At 42.2% G+C, this 20,436-nt stretch overlaps 1 protein-coding gene across 3 annotated transcripts in view; it reads right to left on the bottom strand.

The window, feature by feature from the left end:
- Positions 1-20,436, bottom strand: part of p130CAS (Serine_rich_CAS and FAT-like_CAS_C domain-containing protein p130CAS) — a 114,058-nt gene that overhangs the window by 19,534 nt on the left and 74,088 nt on the right. For 2 of the 3 annotated variants that reach the window (XM_083143973.1, XM_083143972.1), the window contains exons 2-3: positions 11,305-11,448; positions 7,975-8,127 (exon numbers count right to left, since the gene is read on the bottom strand). In XM_083143973.1, coding sequence (XP_083000099.1) covers positions 7,975-8,127; positions 11,305-11,448 — 297 coding nt within the window. The remainder of the gene's footprint in view (positions 1-7,974; positions 8,128-11,304; positions 11,449-20,436) is intronic. The other variant, XM_083143974.1, reaches the window with a different exon arrangement.

Raw genomic sequence — 20,436 nt, 5'->3', positions numbered from 1 at the left:
ACAGGGGTGCCCACAGGGGGGATTTTTTCCTCTTCAAATAATATAAAATTTAACATTTATATCTTTTTACAACATACGTATAAGTAAACATTTTACACCTTAAATGCACCATAATCCATTAGATGAAGAACAGAAAAGTGTTTAAGGGTATTATCGAAGGGGGGAGAGAAATATCCAACTCTTACATATTAGGCCTTAATTGACACAAGGGTTCTGGGGGGATTCTGAATTAAATGTGGGGGGCAGTATCCAACTCTAGGCTGGCATTTTAGTTAGAGGGGGATTGAACATTAAATTGAGGGGGTATCCAATTCTTGTGTATTACTATTGTCTTAGACTTTTGCGGAAATTCTGGTGTGGAGACTGAGAATTATCTTTTTGGAGGAGGCAATATCCACTCTTCAATATCAACAGTAATGAAAATTTTGGTGGTAGGATTGAGTATGAAATTTAAAGGGGGAGATCGGAAGCTCTTAATAGTGTTAAATCTTAGATTGTCAAGGGATTTCTGTAGAGGAGAGAGAGAGTTCGAACATTACATTTTGGAGACTGTATTTAGCGATATTGTATCCACACGTTTTCGACCCCGAACGTGCCAAAAGAGAAGTTGGAAAAGAGTAAATATCTCGGGATCCTAAGAAAGTACTGACACCCCAAGCCTGCAAAGAAATGGATGTTTCTTGCTCGCTTCGCTCTCAAAGATGTGTTGCTAGGAAGCGTATTTGGTGTTTTAATGAGGTTAATGTGAAGTTTTTATACTACAGCTGCATTACAAGACAAGCGATATTCTCGATTATGATCAACGATTTGAGGTGTGGTCATGAGTGATGAGCACCCCTGTTTAGGGAGGAGGGGCAGATTAGAAAAAGTTACTTTCGGTAGACACGCTGTCATAATTAAATCCTTTGTGGGGATTACGATATGGTTTGAAGGCGCGAATCATATAATTTGGGGGGACGCATGACATGATTTTGGGGGGATGCGCCATTGGCCTTGGGGGGGGGGGATGGGCACCCCTGCCTGGACATGGGTGTTCTTTGCGAGTGGACCTTCATCAATTTAATCATATCATCGGCCATCCGCATCGCGATTAGCGAAAAGAGGCAGGAATGCGAAGTAATATAAACTCAATCAATCATTTTCAGGCGAACGAATTCCTTTTTGCTAGTGGTGGGGATCGAACCTACAAATCCAGTGCGCCAACCAACTACTCCAAGACGGCCGCCGGAATTCTATACAGCGTTTTGCTGCATTTATGCTACTATTTCTATTTCTGAGGAGAAGGAACCAAGATTTGATTGTGTTCTACACTGTGAGGGATTTCGGCTGAAGGCCCCTTTAATTTTCCTGTTTTCAATTTGATTATTTTTGTAGTACTGTATGGTGTTCCACTGAATTCTATGCCAGGGAATTGTTAAGCATTTTCAGTTTTTACACTAAAAGAAAAATCTAGCGCCGCCACAATTCTCCTTGCATGATGGCTGAAGCTTGTCTTCGCGAAAAACAAAAGTTGCACTTTGGTAGAAGCGTGATGCGAAGGGAAGTAAGCGTTGTTAGGGTCTTAACAAAATGGAAACGAAGTTAGCGAAGTTCTCCGGCGGATTCCATTACGAAGACGCTGGTGGGAAACGCATTAAGGATGGCACGGGGACTTGGTGGCGGGAGGTGCTCAAGGAACTTCACGGATCTCCTCAATGGGTCGGGTCTTAACTTCTAACGATCCCTCAAGCGTACCACAAAAGCACCTTTCCTCTGCTTGGATCACCAGTTTCTAAATGTGTGCACGAAAAGCCAGGTTTTGGTGGAAATGATATGTTTTTTTAAGGTTCAAGGAGCAGCGTTATTTCTCTTGTTGTTTTTTGTAAAGTAAAATGTCTCGTTTCAAAGCCTCGCTACAGAACGGAGCTGCGGCATATTTTAGGTGGATTTGAATCTCACGGTGGAATCCGAGACTTTTAATGCGATCATTAGAACTCGGGTACGTGGCGTTTGAAATGCTCCTGTGCCATTTGTGGAGGTGATGCGTTCAGCAGCAAATCCGCCGGGATTTATCCTCAGAAACCCATTTATTAAAGGTTGGGTGAACACCAGAGCCGTTCCATTCAGGGATATTGCTCAAAAAATTATCATTAGGAATCAGCCGCGCCTTCCACGTGGCAGTCAAATCCATACCGACTCGCCCACCGCAAACGAATATTCATATTTAATTTCTCAGACGTAAAAAATATAGCGGTTACATGAAAGTGAATGCATTCATACACACACACACAGGGCCGGATTAAGACGAAATTGGGCCTGATGCTGTCACGTCAAAACCTAACAATGAAAAACCGTCGATATTTTTTGTACAACTAACTTTCAAGGTCAAAAATTTACTACGTCGCACTTACCGAACAATCATAAAGATATTGATATTAAAGATATTGTAAGATATTGTAAACAACGCAGCTAAATTACTAAGTAAACTATTTAACGTAAAATAGATAGCATTAACTTGAAATCTTCGGTTAGCAATAAACACAACGAAGTTATAGTTAGTACGTCACAGCGCAATAGGAACTATAATACAAGGCACGTCCAGAAAGTAAGTTCCGTTTGGTAATAAAATTAAATTGTGTACAGATACAGAAAAGTTATTTATTGCACAAAATTCTACAACTCTTAAACTACTTTTCCACATAACTGCCGAAATTTTGCAGGCATTTGTCATAGCGTGGCACAAGTTTTTGTATACCTTCTTCATAGAAATTTGCCGCCTGTGTCTTCAACCAGTTGGAAACAGTTTCTTTCAGCTCGTCGTCATTGTTGAAGTGTTGACCGCCAAGGAAAGACTTGAGATGTAAGAACAGATGAAAGTCGCTAACGCTGCGTCTAGGCGTCCGAAATTGGGGCTCCAAATTTCATTCTAAGATTTATTTTCAGGTTAATATATAAAAATAAAACTGTTCAGCTTTCGAAAATTCTCGTCTGTTTTCATCTGGGCCTATTTCAGGAATGGGCCTAATGCTGCAGCATCAATAGCACCCACTGCACACACATGCACAGACAGACTGTATTTTCCCCCTGGTACGACGCAACGAAACGCCGCGCCAGCACTTTTTTTAATAGCGAGTAATAGCAACCAATACGTAGGAATGCAATGTTCATTTATGAACATGCCATAACATAACTATTAGACATAATGACTGACCTTGCAGAATTAATGTGCATTATCATAGCTAACCGGCTTTTGTAGAGTACCCTCCCCCCCCCCCATTCTGTGAAATTCAGTAACGAATGCGGCGTAACTATAATTTGACAATAAAGTCCTTGTTATTGAGTTCAGGTCGAAAATGGGGGCAAGTTACCAATATTGTCACAACGGTAATTGCGGGCCTCCCCGATGGCGCAATGGTAGCGTCGTCGCCTTCTAATCAAGGGGTCCCGGGTTCGATACCCGGTGGAGGCACATAGTGGTTCGGATCCCACTTTAAGCTGTAGGTCCAGTCCCGATTAGCCTTACTGCGCATAAAGTGGACTTAAAACACCAACTCAATCACTCAATCAATCACAACGGTAATTGAGGCAGTATAGATGTGTTGGTCAACGAATTTCAAGATGGCGGAATTAGAACATATAAAACTTTAGACAGTGTTTTGGTCAGTTTAATGTGCAGTAGATGTACCTCAACAAATGGTGGGGAGTGAAATGATATCGTAGCATCTAAAGCGCAATTCTGAAGGTCAAGAATCAACACTATACTCGGTTGCTGTGCGATATCCAGATTCCAGCACTGGAGACGGCTGGAAGAGGCGAGGGTGGCTCAGACAGACAACCCCTTCACAGCCAATTCGTCCTAATCTGTTTTACAGGACGCAGCTGTGAGCGGCCGTCTTCACTACTTGTCCCTTTATCCGGCAATTAACAAAAAAAATGGGTTCTGCTCCATGCATTACAGCCATTTTAGTGGTAGACACACTGTTCTTCTCGCAGTGCTACCAACTATGTTGATTTTTTTTAAAATATAGTTTGATTAAGTTATTTTTTGGTGCAACGCGGCGTTAAGTTTACGCTGACTGGCAGATTTAAGCTGTCTCATGGGGGGCGAATGGTCGAATTTGAACACTGGCGTACACGGTTATCGGCAGAACCAATAACTAACCTAACTGACTCTCTAGCCTTCTTAAACCCGAAGATTTATGGCTGCAGCAACATCTGTTCCCATCCTGAGCAAGATCTATCCACTCTTTTACATCCTTATTAATTTCCTTTAGGTCCATCTCAACGTTATCCCTCCACCTTCGTCTTGGCCTTCCTACAGTGGCTGGATTGAGCACTGTCGAAAACCGTTCTGTGCTTCCGCAGGGGAATTTGTGTCTCTCCAATTCTACATGTGAAGAAGTTCCCGGGGGCGTTATGCTAATGTGCACTTTCATTACGATGCTCGGCGAAGCAGGTAGCCTTGAACAGGTGACAGCGCCGTCGCCGCGGAATAAAATTATGACGTCAGCGGGGAAATTATCAGGCATTCGCAAGGGAGATTGGAATTCCTGCGAAGAGGAGGCAGGGCGCTTTGCATTCTGGGAGAGGAAGCTACGTGGGCTGGAAGAATGCGAACCGGTGCCTTACAGCAGCCATCAGCTGTTGGTAATGCAGGCAGAACCTTCATCATGGAAATCGTTTTCATTCTGAGCGCGAATTTCTACCACTTCATTAAGGTTTCCCCTCTGTTCAACAGTAAGGTTGGCCAGACATATCCTCATTCGAGATACACTTGGGTACACAGATAGGGATTTTTTTTTTTTTGGGGGGGGGGGGGTTGAGATGAAACTGAACAGTAGAAATAATAACACTAGTGAAACAATATTTTCTATAAACTGATACCAATAAACGGTTATTTTATTGGCAATTTATTATTATTACATCTTTGGAGAAACAGCTACTAAATTCACCTAATGAGTAATTATTTCATTATTATTTTATATTTCGGCAGCAAATGTACTGAAATGAGTTACGTTTATTCTCTTTTGTTATTAACTTCTATGAACACACTTTCTTTGTATACAAGCATGGTCATGTATCCACGATGTTGAACTTTGTTTGCAAAAAGCTTACAAGTTTATCTGTGTTTTCATGTCACTGAACTTAATTCATAAACAGGTTTTTGCAAGCATACTTCCTTGAAGAAACGGTGCCTACCACCATGGGCGGGGGGGGGGGGGGGGTTCGAACGGGTCGGTAGACCCCCTGGAAATTGACATCGTTCATTTAAAGATACAAGAAAGCCGAAAGTTTGTTACTCTTATTGTTAAGAACAGATATAAAGATAATTTAGTTAGTATTCGAAGAGAATAATCAAAGTAAAAATGCATTGGATCGAAAACATTGGATGAAAATTACAGGAAGAAGGTTACATTCTACCATTTCATCCAAAGAACAAATGGTTACACAGTTTTCAAAATTCTAATAATTACGGTTGCAGGTGAGAGGTCACATAACAAACTTTATGAAAAAAAGAATCTCCTATAATTTAAAGCCTTTTCTTGAATGAGACGTGCAAAAGTTAATATCAAAATGCATACCAGATACTAACTGCATAAAATGCAAAAGAAATAATGAAAAATAGTTGTGCTGGTATTCACTCGTTTTGTGGATCGAGTCTCCACATTTATATAATAATAATAATTATTATTATTATTATTTCGAATAAAATTTATTTTTATTAGTTTATAATATTTTATTGTATATTGAAATTAATAACCGTGGTAATAATACTCATTGTTATTTTTTTCTGCTATTCAACTTTTATTATTTGCCCCCCCAACCCTTCCAAAAAATTCTGGCGACGCCCATGTCTTCCACGATATAATCTCGGTGCGAGAGACATTCGTTTGCTCTTGGATTCCATTTTTACATGAACTGAAATCAGGGCAATGAGTGCAGGGGCGTTTGATGTTCGGAACCCGTTACGCCAAGGTTTTACGAAACGTTATCGAATATTCACAGACGGAATCATAAACGAAACAGCTTCCGAGAAGAGATTACTCATTCACAAAGTGTGATAAAGCCTCGATTTTGTAATGGCGATTATATGCAGCTCGTTTAGCTGGAAACGGGAGGCTTTTCCCCAGAAAATCTAAAACGGACGGAAGGGCTTGTCTTTGGGAGTGGTTTCTTCCTGAGGAAACATTATTTTGCAATAATTTTTCTAATTTGGTTCTCCACTTGTTTAAGGAAATTCAGGTACTGCGTATACAGTAACTTTCCCAGGAGGGAAGTCGGTGAAAAAGCGAAGAGTGCGGTGTATTAAAAACTAATATTTAGAGTATAAGTTAGATTAATTACCAATTTTTTTGAGGTGGAAGGAACAGCCGAGGTGGATACGACCCCTGCTCCCCTTTGGCATCGTCGTTGTTTATATATACGTAATTGTATAACTTTTTCACTAAGGGCCATTATGATACCAGCAGGGGGTGCAAAAAAGCCCGCGTTCTAAGGAGGGGGAATTTTAACCATTTTGTCAGTGCTGTAACGTCCTGAAACGTCTCCACCACAATAGTTAAAAACAGATGCTCTGCTCTTGCAAACCTTTCTAAATATGACATTCGATCCAATCTTCAAATTCAAACTCTTTCCATTTTTCCATATACAGATCCCGCGGACCAATAGTAAATGGAACCTCTTTGACAGAAACGCCCGAAGGCTATTCTTGGAACAAAATTCACGTCTTTACATCCCTCTAAAATGCATTAAATGAAGGCCCCATAATACTGGTTATTTTGTGGTTTTCTTATACCTGCAACTTATCACGTAATTTTTTTATTTTTCAGTTTTGATATTCTGATATAAAATAGATTCATTCTATACTCAGGTTTTTTAAATAAATAAATATACAGATACAATGCATTTTCATTAATTGTTCTCTTCCCAGGGTAAAAAGGTAAAGTGCTCTCCTGTACATAGCACCACGCTATGAAGGCGTATAGGGGGTGTGGGGGTAACGCCCCACACTTTCTTGATCCGGACGTGAGTGGGGGTGATGTGATCAGCATCACGCCCCTGACCGCCTTTACCCCCCCAGGGTTTCCCCCAGGTACCCATGTTATTCGACGCTGGGTGGGCGCCGGGGCCGCTTCCATCGTTAGAAAAGTTGCCGGATTTGAACCGACCGGGGATCGAACCCGGGACCTTTAGCATGGTAGTCAGACGCGTTACCGACTTTTTTTTAAAAAAGGAAATACCCCCTACACGGGGGGTATTTACACTTTTCAATTCTTACATTTTTCTTTGTTTCTTATCAACTGGACGAACACAAATACCCATGCCTTACCCGGGACTCGAACCCAGAACCCCTAGCGTTGTAGCGCGCTCTGCTAACCACTTTTTTTTTTTTTTTTTTTTCCAAAGGAAATACCTCCTACACGGAGGTATCCCCCACCATTCACTCTTTTTCTCACTTTTACGCTTTTCAATTCTTACATTTTTCCTTTTGTTTCTTATCAACTGGACGAACACAAATACCCATGCCTTACCCGGGACTCGAACCCAGAACCCCTGGCGTTGCAGCGCGCTCTGCTAACCACTTCGCCACGGAGGTCGACATTACTTCGCCACGGAGGTCGACACCGACTGAGCAACCGCGGCCACCTGGGGGCGGATCTGATCTTTACTTGCAACCTCCATGCTTTTTGATCTTCAGCTCATCGCTTTGTCGTCAATCATTTTGGTATTTCTTCTTCCCGGATTTTCTTTCCCTTGACCATTCCTTCAATAGCAGTTTCTTCTCATCCATTGACCCAAGCAGTTTCCTTTCTCCTCGATTATCTCCAGCATTGATCTCTTTTCACCAACTCTTTCTATTTCGAAAAATGAATGACGGATGGTTGCTATTGATCGTAACGAAACCGTTGTTACAGACTTGTGAAGTATTGTTAGATAAATCATAAAACTTCAAAACATGTGGAATGTGTTCGATTGGAGACACGTGTCGCTTACCTTGTTGGGCTGCACGTGCCAGCTCCTCCTCTTGCCCTGCCGCTGGAGAAGGTTGATCTCTGCGTCGGGGCCCATCGATTCCAGGGTGGTGAGGCCCTGCTCGGTGCGGTACACGCCGGCCAGAAGGCGAAGCCGGTTGCCTGGGCAGATCCCCTGAAACATGAAAGCTTATCAATATTTACGTTTTGTGCCAGTGTACCTGGTAATTGCCCGTACTTTGTGGGAAAAAATGTTCCTTCTAATCCAATAACTTTCCTACATTCTCTACGTATGCACAGGATATAGATCGGATTAGCATCGGAACGCCGAGGAAATAATGCAATAATTTGCCATCGAAAGAACCGTATTTATTTACATTGGTGCAACAGCCTTTTGAGAGCCAAGACCTGCGACGCGTGGTCAGCGCTTCGAATCCCATCGTCGCTGTTATGTGGCTTTCTCGCTGAAATCATTCTAAAGGCCGAACGACACGGAACTGGATTTCCAGTACGAATGCCCAAGTTGGCGCTGGACTTGCTACCTGGCTGGAAATGATGGCTGCTGGACTGGTTTTCACGACTAGACAGTGTTCTAATTGCAACTGGCTTTCTGTGCTATAGATTCTGTGGAACAGCCAACCAGCGAAAGTTTGGTCACGTGAAGATAATCTGTGAGTTTGGCGAGAGATAGTTTCTGGTCTGTGGTTTTCGAGTGTTTCCGATGTGCATTCGTATTCAGTTCATTAATATTTAGGAATTTATCCAAAGCGATGATAATTTGTACACGACAAATGTGATTAGCCGATAATGAAAATCATTATTACCAGTGTATTAAATGTTTGATCTATTTAGTTGAACACCATATTTTCTTTCGAGCCAATTTCTAACCCATACTTTTCTTTTTAATTTTAATATATAATATACCTATTCTCCGACAATGTTCTTCAAATCACTCGTCTTTTTTTTTTAGCTTGTCTGCTCTGCGTAATGTCTTGAGCAGGGGTTCGTTGGAGAATTTCAGGGGAGGCGTGGTGAGCAATGAAAAATATATACATGAATTACCCCCCCCCCCCAAAAAAAAAGTTGTGGCAAACACAAACCCCTTGTGTAGGTCTCAGAAAAGAAACTTCTGCAAATCGTTATCTCTGTCACTCATTAATTGTGTTCTTAAGAAATAAAACCAAATGATTTAGCTTGAAATTTTAACTGCAGTGAGGGCAGAATGCTTTGTAATGTAGGCCTATTAAGCACTTTTATTAATTAATGAAAACGTTCCATCAACAAAAGAAGTATTAGTATTTTTTAATATCTGTAATAATAAAAACATTGTAAAATATTCTTTGAGATAGATTTATTAACCCTAACAGCACAGTTTTGTACATCAATAATTCATTACGCCTAGAGGGAGGGGGCGTGGACTAATTTGAGGACGCAAAGGGGGCGCAGGCCCAAAAAGGTTGAGAACCCCTGGTCTTGAGGGAACAAAAGTAGACCGACAAGTACGGCAACGAGTAACTAGCAGGTGAGCCAGTGCCACAAAACTAAGTCCAACTAGGAAATCTAGCCTCGTGTGATTCAGGCATAACTGACGTTTCCTTAGACTCTTTGGGAGAATGCTGAGATGGTAACGTTAACTTGTACCACGGAAATTTCCTTCTCGCTTCCTCGTTGCGGTTAAACAAATGGTACAATTAAGCGGAATTAATTAAAGAATGAACCAGAACAGATTGCTATTAGTAACGTTGCATTGCTTGCGGCTGTCCGGGCAATTTGTGGAATATCTCTCATCCAGATCATATCTTCTCATTGCACCTTTGACTTACTGAATCACACTTTCCGATATATCTATACACAAGTTAATTCCACATAAATTCCAGGTTCTGTGCGTGAATCATCTTTGTCGGTTGTCCCGAACTTTGCCCTGCAGGAAAAGTGGGAAGGTCGTCGATCTGGACTCTGGCGCCGGTCAGAGCTCTTCCGTGACAAGTAGCCAGGGCTTGGAATTGAAACTGTGAACGTAGCCACATGCGGGCGTTTGCATTACGTTGCGTCAATGCTGCTGATTGGTAAATGACCGGGGCATCTGGTCATCGGTGTCACTTTATGTTGATTCTTTCTGCTGTTAAGTAACCTTGGGCAATTGGATGATGAGTTTGGTAATGACTAATGGTTAGGGGGCGTGTCTGATGGGGCCGAAGGGAACCCGTGCGAGATGCAGGTTGACTTCGATCATGTTTCCCTTCAAGCGGTCATCTAGCTTTGATTGTCCAATGCTCCGGCACTAGCCGAACTGTCTCGAGAGAATTATAAGTACTAAAAGTGTTCAAATAGATACGAGGGACATTCCGAAAGTAGGTTTCATTTTTTTTCACAGGGAAGCTGTATTACAAAGTGAGAAAACACTGCCATAACAAAAGACAATCTTTCCTGAATTCACGACGAGAGGAGCGAGAGCAGCGGAGCGATGGCGCATGCGCAGAGTGCCGAAAATTAGATATAAGCAGCAGACCGACGTGCCTGAGCTCATTCGAGTGCAAACCAGTATGGTAGAAAGACGTGTGCTGGAAACGCGATCACAAATGGAAGTGCGGCACGCTATTGCCACACACTAAGCAAATTGAAGTCCGCCATTCGACGCAAGAGACCAGGGCTCTTAAGTCGAGGGGTTATGTTCTTGGACGACAATGAGAGGCCCCACACAGCAAGGGTCCTGCAGAACATATTCGTCGTCTGGGATGGGAGAGATTGAATTACCCGATCTTGCCCCATCACACTTCCACCCTTTTTGCTGCGTTGAAGTCAGCACTATCGGGACGTCACTTCGGAAGCAACGAAGAGGTGCGACAGGCTGTGAAGAACTTCCTTAAATCGCTGAGCACCGGTTTTTATCAGCAGGGTTTCTTGAAATTGATTTCGCAGTACGACAAATGTAACAATGTCGGTGGCGACTATGTGAAAAAATAGCCAAAGGATTGTATTTTGTTATGACATTTTATTCTTCTGTTTGTAATGAAGCTTCCCTGTGAAAAAAAAATGACGAAACTTGCTTTCGGAACGTCCCTCGTAGACTATGTAAAAATTGGGAAAGAAGATAGGCTAATGGCAGGGTTGTTACTGAAGTTGAAATCCTGAAAACATTAGGGAATTAAACTTATGACGGAAAAGGCAGGGAATTGTACATTTGGTGAATATTAATTCGTCATGTGTTTGTAAACACTACTTTACTACGGCAGGTGTTTTGTTTTTGAATGCAAATTTCTTTATCGGCTAGAGTCAGTGCTTTTCTATTTTCATTTTTGCGTGACACAAGACTACAGAGAATTTCACTGCCCTTGGAAGCTAACGCCCTCACCTGTCGGCCACGCAGCGAGCACAGCCACCAGCCTTCGATGCCTCCGGTGTTCTGCTCCAGGACAGTCAGGAGGTCCCCTTTCCTGAAGGCCAGCTCGTCCGGAGACTCTGCGATGTTGTCGTAGAGAGCACGGGCAACGCAATTCTGCAAAGATCAAACGAAGGACATTTAGTGACGGGACAACGACGATTATACATTCATATCTAAACAATGCTGTAAGATTCATAGGTTCTAAAACTTGACTTAAATTTTTGTTCTACTGAATTTTTTAAGTTTTTGATACGTCGCTTTTCTATTACTATAAACTAATCATAACGCTGATAACGGATGCGGTCGTTTAACATTCTCCTGAAAATTCCCTCGACACCCCCTAAAAGTTTTCACAAAGGCCCAATTTATAGTCATTTTGGTTCTAAATTTCCCTCACACCTCCTAGACACGGATTTGGATGGAAAATTCTGGATAAATCCTGGACGGGTGAATGGTTGCTGGATAAAATATGCAGTAGTATACTAAATGCATTAACACTGAAACAGTTCTTCTGGATATTCGCTCATCTAGGGGTCTAGTAGAAAAGTCTCCTCAATGATAGAATCGTGATAATTGAAATGAAATGGTTCGTTAGTTATTAGTTTTATAATAATAACAATTATTATTGTTTCTAGTATCCAACTTATATCAACAACCTGACTCCCCCCTCTCCTTACGAAAGTTTCCGGCAATGCCCATAATGCAAGGCAAATTGTGCATGGCTAATTCAGGGCGCGATAAAAGACTGAGAGGGTTGTGACGCAAGTTGCTCTCGAAGGAAGACGTTCCCACGGCTGTTAGCGCCAAACAACAGCTGGGAAAGTTCGCACACTCCGAAGGAACGAGACCAACAAACAGCTGGCGGACGGAAGCTACTTCCGCGACTGGCTCGACCTTGCCCTGAATAAACTCTCTCCGAACACCTTCTGCACTGGACACTCGGAATCAGCGCAGCGGAACCCTTACGTCACTAGGTGCAGGTCAGTACACGTCAGTTGTGCGTTTACAAGACCTGATGACCAAGGCTTCATGACTTTAGGCGGATTTCGTTTCAAGATGTAACGAAAACTCATGGAACTGTGATCGAAACTTCACCACATTACAAGGAGCTAATAAATAAATCTCCGGTGAGAAAATTCTCAAGCGAACATTTTAATTTCATTTTATTTTAGATTATTTAGCGTCGCTTTTCTGCCGCGTTTGAGTAATCGCGGTGATCAGGATGAGGAAAGGTAAAAAGGTAAAGTTCCCCGTGCATATAGCATCGAGCCATTCTCGATTTCTGCCATTTTTGGAGGTGACGTGATCCGCTCCGGCCGCCTTTACCCTCGCAGGTACCCATTGATTTGAGGCTGGGTGAGCCCCAGAGCCGCTTTATGCAGGGACAAGGCCGGAAATATTCCAACCTTAGATCGCCCACCCCGGGAATCAAACCCGGGTCTCAAAAATTCCCTTGGACTGGTACGATATTACGAGGACTAACTTTGGCTTCATGTATCGAGTCTTTGAGAAACGCACAGTTCATAAGCTTCGGCTTGCCTTGTGTTCACGTAAGTCACTTGTTCTTCCGTAGACCTTCCCCGTGACAAAAATAAAGGTGAATCAATTAGACATGAAAGTAACACCCGAAGAGTTGCCATAAAAGAGTGTCTTGATAAATCACAGGGGCAGGTCAGGCCGTCTGGACGAAAATGGAGGCGCAAGGAAACAAGACAATTTGCCACGCCCCGGTTCGGCAAACGTTTTCGCGACGAAATTGGCGATGCGGAGAGATTCGCAGAGGAGATTACTAAGAGCCGTGACGAATATCAGGAGGGACCCTTTAGCGAGGGCGCCATTTTTGGAAAGGTCAGGGGCGGACGAACACCTCCACGCCAGACATACTTAGAAGTCGGTGCAAAAGAAAGCTGGACTCAACAATAGGAAGAAAAGGCCTTGGACGGGTGATGATAAGGTACTAAACAGGCTGGCAATGCACGAATTGTGCCTTTTAAAAAAAATACTGGCACAACAGTTTTAAACAATGTGATTGGCAGAAAGAAAGTGCCTTGCTTCCTAGAGTCAGCACCTGTGATGTATAACTTGTTAGTCATACTATATTTTAGTACTTCTATTTTCGTTATTTACACAGAAAAAACTGGTTTGTTTGGAATTACCAAAAAAGTTTAGTTGAGCTGTTTGGTTATGCTTTTTGTTTCCGATAAACCAAATTTTGCTTGTAATTACTAAATAATTTTGTTTCAGAATACCAAGAAATTTGGTCAGACGAAATATGGTACTCGTAAACAAAATGATACATTAACTAAAGAAAAACAAAACGTTTGGTTAAATTTACTATATGTGCGTGAGCGTGCTTTCGAATTTGAAGTAACGATTGTCCAGTTTCATCGAGTGTAGTATGGAAATCCTTTGTCGAAAATTGAAACTCATGTAGATAGATAATTACTCGAAGCGAGTCTTTATGTTGTTGGGTAACCTAATATTCTGAAAAAAAGCTCAGAATATACTTACTTTATACTGAGTTTCCTACACCGGCCGCTAGATAATTCTTTCAAAATGTGTAGAAGAAACATAAGTTTTTGGACAACAAATAATGGTACGTTTGATTGTAATCATAGTGAAAAATTGTGCTTTAACACACTTCGAAAGATATGTGAACATTAAAGCTACAAATTAAAGAAAAAAATGTACTGCAGTGAATAAAAGTGAATCTCCCATGAGCAACCTTTTTGATTCTGGACATGTAAGTAGAAGCTAAGTTTGGCACACGACATTATCTACAATTTTATCTTCCGCACAGGACACTACCCGACAGACTGGAAGATTTCAAAGGTTCTAATGTTCCCAAAACCAAACAAAGATAGTACCAACCCAACAAACTATCGACCTATTCAGCTCACATCAACCTTTAGCAAAATATTCGAACGCATCATTGTTCGACGCATACACATGCACTTACAAGCACACAGTTTACTTCCGTCGCACCAAGCAGGCTTTAGACCTCAACACAGTGTCCTTGATAATTTATTAAAACTAACGACTCGCATCACAAATCATTTCAACACATCCAAACCATCCTGCCTAGTACTATTCGACCTGGAGAAAGCATTTGACAAAGTATGGCATACTGGACTCATTTACAAGCTCCATAAATTCCAACTACCGCTTTGCTATGTCAGATTAGTACACAGCTTTCTAACAAATAGGGTCGCTTATGTCACTGTAAATGGAGCGATGTCATACCCCATTTTCCCTTACTCTGGCGTTCCACAGGGTGCTGCTTTATCACCATTACTCTACATACTATACGTTGCCGATATGCCAAAACCCCCACAAGTTTCTATCTACCAATTCGCTGACGACACCGCATTTCTCGCCTGTTGTTCAACCATCCAAGCTATAAACAAAACTCTCCAACCAGCTATAAACTCCTTCCAAAGATGGTGTGACACATGGCGTCTCACAATTAATGCTCTCAAAACACAAGCATTGGTGTTTCTGCAGACAGGCTGTCGCTCGAAGATCCAAAGGAACCCAACATTATTAAACATCAAAATACGGGGAACTCCAATTCTGCCTGCCACCACTGCAAAATATCTGGGAGTCATATTTGACTCCAAGCTAACCTGGAAACCTCAATTGCTCAACATCGTCCAAAAAGCTACAAATCGTCTGAGCTTGCTCAAACGGCTAATTGGAACATCCTGGGGACTCAACTCCCAGGTTGTCCTACATACCTACAAGGCTTTCCTTCGACCAGCAATTACTTACGGCCACACTGCATGGATATCAGCCCCAGACTCATTCTATCACAAACTACAAGTTCTGGAAAGACATGCTCTTCGTTTGGCCTTCAGAGTAGTCCTACCAAGTCCTACACGACTACTGTACGAGCGAATAACCTTTCCCGAAATCACAACCCACATCGAAGCCATCCGTCACAAATATATAACTGGTCGAATGAACTCGCACCATCCACAACTTCTTAGCACAATGTACGAAGATGCTCTACACGACTGCCTTCCCACATACCACTGCACACCATTACAGCATCTCTTAACCATGTACACCTTCCTGATAGATCCACAGCATCCTGACTACCAGCTGTATAATATCCATCATCCTCCGGAACTACGGCACGTGATATATCCAACACATGCCGCACCATAGCAAATTATTACTTTCCTAACAGAAGTAATTTTCCCACTACTGCATAAATAAGATCTAAGTGAACTACCCTCAGAATAAGTAAATATGTACCACTTCATTACTGAAAACACTTAGACCATCACCTTGCAAGGGAAAACATTTATGGAAACAATTCACTTACCAAAGAGAAGGTGTACCCTTCTAAATGGAAAACGAGGACAAAAAAAAAAAAAAAAAAAAAAAAAAAAAATTGGCACACGAAAACAAACGCTTGAAAAATGTGTAGTTCACGTGAACTTTCTATTCTGAATGTGTATTTTGAGATCAGTTAGTTTCTTAAAACTATCCTATCCACCCTAGTTAAAATTAGCCAGATCAGATTATAACATAAATTATTTAACAAATCGTTTGGTAATGTTGACTACATTATTTGGTTTTCCTAAACAAATTGGCTACATTTTGTTAGATTTACCAAAGTAATTTTTGGTTTTGGTAACCAAAAAATTGTTTACGACAAACAAATAGAACTTGACCAAATCTTTTGGTACTGGTGAACAATTGTTTGGTTGATGCCTATGTTGGAGATTTATCTATAAAAGTAACCATGTTTATTCTTTCTTTATATATTTTATATTGCATATAGCTTCAATTGTTTATTTGTGTATTTCAAATGCCTTAAGTAACCTGCACTCCCATTGGCTAATTCAATGTTAGCGCGGTGTCTAGTTGCCGCCATCTTAGTGCGGTAGTTACTTCCAGCCAGTGTGCGTAGAGAGGCCACTCGGGACACAGCCAGAAACCGTCGCGGACAATTATGGATAGCGTAAGCCCAACGTGGCTACGTTTCATTAGTGGCGCGTTGTTGTAACACCAGCTGCAACTTCGTGTAAACAGTTTCCCCTAGACAGGAGTGCATGGGAAGTGTAATCAAGTGTTATGTACATATACCTTATAATACATAGTTATAGTTATCAGTGTGTGTGCCTGTGTTTTCTTTACAACTACCAAGAGGATCGCGGTGAACTTTGCCCTGTAGCGACACAATCCATACCAGAGAGATGTAAGTGGTACCTACAATTTCACTTACATTTAGATCCTACCGGTTCGGATCATCATTCATTTCTGGTCCTTCACAGCCGGACAGGTTCTACATTCAGTTTTGGTCCTGTACGGTCCGGAACGCAAACATTTTGGTCCTCCGCAGGCCGCGATCTCCTTTGTATTGAACATGAGGTACGTTACTATCAGTGATTTTAGTGACATTGTGTTGTGCAAACATTATTTTCAAGTACAGTAACTACAAGTTATTGATAGCATTACGTCATTCGTTGTAGCGCGCGAAATATTTTCCACGTGGCTGAAGGACGATCGGGACTTCCCCGACCGCCAGCGCTCTCGTTGTTCGCTTGTCAGTGACGTTTCACACTCCGCTCCCTTCGCCCCTCGCGCTGTACGAGGACTTTCGGTCGGCGACCAGTGACATGACGTCATACACCGGTGGTGTGTCCCTGAGTTATTTTTAGATTGCAGTTTTCTGTTCCTTCACGGGACTGGCTTTTCGTTCGTTTTCGTGCGGGAGCGAGGAGAAACGTATCGCGGAGAGTTGCATCAAGCAGCCCACGCGTGCAGACGTGACATCACCATAGCAACCGTGCATCAGCTGTTCCAGTACACGTCAGTGTCAACGACTACCCGCAGTGTTGCAGCCTAACCAGGATTTCAGATGCCCAGATGGTCCAGTGAATGCCAGATCGGTGAGTACAACAGTGTTTGGTTCAATATTTCCTCATTTTTTCCTTTCATTTCAATACACATTGCTTTGTCCTTCCCACCTTGAGGCATGGCAGACTTAGCACATCTTCTAAAGCAACGTGCCGCCTACAGGGGGCAAATAACGAGATTGCAGTCGTATATTAGCAGTGTTGATCCAGAGGCGCCGAACGTTCAACAGATCAAGGTTCGGCTGGAGCAACTGAACACATTATGGCCCAAGATAGAAGAAATTCAGGATTGCATTGAATTTGAAGCCACAGACGATGAACACACGGCAGTTCGAGAGACAATCGAACTTTCATATTTCGATCTCAAGTCGCAGATGCTAACATTAATTGAGGGAAATCATTCAAATACAGACGGCGCGGAAAATGAACACAGGGCTTCGTGCAAGTCTCAAGTCAAGTTGCCATTAATAGAGCTTCCGCATTTCAGTGGAAATTACACTCAGTGGGTATCGTTCAAAGACACATTTTCTTCGCTCATACATGATAATTCGGATATTTCAGATATTCAGAAATTCCAGTATTTACGTGTCGCACTGAAGGGTGAGGCATTGCAAATCATTGAAAGCATACCAATTACAGCATCCAACTACGGTGTAGCGTGGAAACAACTCCAAGAGCGTTTTGACAACAAGCGTCTCATAGCTGCTTCACACGTCAATGATATTTTGCATATAAAACCAGTGTCGAGAGAAAATGCAGAAGAGTTGCGAGCGTTTACAAACACAGCAATCAGTTCCATCTCAGCGTTAAAATTATTAGCAGGAGATAGTTCACTATCAGATATAGTGTTAGTTCAACATCTTACTTCTCAGCTTGATGCCACCACACGAAAAGCTTTTGAATTAGAAGTGAATGATTCTGAATTCACCACTCTTGACAGTTTGTTTCAATTTCTAGAGCACAGAACCAAGGCTTTGGAGAAATTCAAACCAATTTCCAATGAAAAATCAACATTCAAACCACAGTTTAGTGGCAACGCCAAACAACAAAGTCACAAACCTGCGCATCCTTCCCCTTCAAGATCGTATGTTTCTACTGTATCTCCTTCATGCCTGTATTGCAAGGATACTATGAAGAATAATAAGCATCCGCTGTTTGCGTGCAGTTCTTTCAAAGCAGCTACTATAGCTCAGAAGTACAAATTTCTTCGAGAAAACCAGATCTGTTTCAATTGTCTTGGACAGTCAGATCACCAGGGATTTAGGTCAGGATGCAAGGCAGGATCTTGCAAGTATTGCGGCGAGAAACATAATTCCCTTCTTCATGAAGATAAGAACAGCAGAGAACGTCAAACACAGAAGCAGCCCAGTAAATCCAGAAGTAAATCGGCAGTAGGCGATGATACTCGTTTTCAGGATAATGATGCCCAGGCTAAAGCAACATATTGTTCTGTCAAGAACAGAGAAACTTCGCAAGTTCTCCTAGCCACAGCAGTCATAAAAATCAAGAACGCATACGGCGAGTGGCTCCCATGTCGTGCACTTTTGGATGGAGCCTCGCAGAGTAACATTATGACAGAGAACCTTGCTCAGCAGCTACGCATCAAGAAACAAAAACGCCGAATACCTATCCAAGGGATAAATGAAGCTACAGTCCAAGCCTTTCACACCATGGAGACGCAGATTAAATCCAGCATAAGTGGATTCACCATGGATATATCTTGTTCCATCTTGCCAAACATCACAGGTTCGATGCCAGCGCAGAGGCTCGAAACTTCCACATGGGGAATTCCGAGTGACATACATTTAGCAGACCCTAGCTTCCATACACCTGGCAACATTGACCTACTTCTGTCTGCAGATGTGTTCTACACGATTCTCAAGCCAGAAAAACTTTCAAGAACAGGAAACTATCCAGAGTTGCAAAACACTGAATTTGGATGGATTGTAGCAGGAAGGATTCCCAATGCACCATCTAATAACGGACCTTCGAAGTCATTCTTTGTTCGCACAGAAGATACAGTCAATTTCCATTTACAGAGATTTTGGGATTTGGAGGAATTCCATGATAAGTTGCCTTCGCCAGAAGAAATCGCCTGTGAAAGACATTTCCAGGAAACTACATCTCGTGATCGAGAAGGTCGATACACAGTCAAGCTACCCTTGAAGAAGGACAGATCCGTTCTTGGGGATTCTCTGCAAACAGCGATTTCACGATTTAACCAATTAGAAAGAAGACTGGATCGGAACATGGAATTGAAAAGAGAGTACACAGAATTCATGGTCGAGTACCAACAACTCAAACACATGCAACCAATTGGGACATTGGAAGATATATCCAGAGACAAGGAGACAAGGTACTACATTCCACATCACTGTGTGATCAAGGAATCAAGCAAAACTACACGTTTAAGAGTGGTTTTTGATGGAAGCTCGCCCACAACTACGGGGGAATCGTTGAACAGTATACAAATGATTGGTCCCACGATACAAGAAGAATTGTTTTCAATCCTGCTCAGGTTTCGTAGTCACAAAATCGCACTGACTGCAGACACGGCTAAAATGTATAGGCAAATTAACATGCATTCAGAAGACAGACCACTTCAATGCATCTTATGGAGAGCATCACGTGACGAACCAATCCATGTTTACAGTTTGAACACAGTCACTTATGGATTAACTTCAAGTTCATTCTTGGCCACAAGATGCCTCAAGCAGTTGGCAGAAGATGAATCATCAAATTTCACAGTAGCCACTCATGTCTTGAGACATGACTTCTACGTTGACGATTTTCTGGGAGGAAATCATTGCATTGAAGGTGCAATAAAGCTGCGTGAAAGTCTCACAGAATTACTCCAGAAGGGAGGATTCAATCTACGTAAATGGTGCTCCAATAGCAAGGCAGTGTTGCAATCTATTCCAGAAGAATTGAAGGCAGTACAGGATCTAGTGCAATTCGACACAGAAGGCACAAAAACATTGGGAATTTCATGGCGCCCATCCACGGACGAATTTCTCATGGACAGCAAGGTCGCCACAACAGTGGATGTAGGCTCGTTGAAGATCTTCTCAAAGCGCCAAGTTGCCAGCATAATTGCACAAGTGTTCGATCCAATCGGACTAATATCGCCAGTGGTGATAACATACAAGTCATTCCTGCAGCAGTTATGGCTCCACAATGTAGGATGGGATGATCCGCTTCCTATAGATTTGCAGAAAACGTGGCGTCGTCT

Source organism: Lepisma saccharinum, chromosome 22 (genome assembly GCF_977018435.1).
Source record: "Lepisma saccharinum chromosome 22, izLepSacc3.1, whole genome shotgun sequence".
Classification (NCBI taxonomy): Eukaryota; Metazoa; Arthropoda; class Insecta; order Zygentoma; family Lepismatidae; genus Lepisma; species Lepisma saccharinum.
Note: the sequence above shows the minus strand (reverse complement) of the source record. Positions and strands in the feature narration are given on the sequence as shown.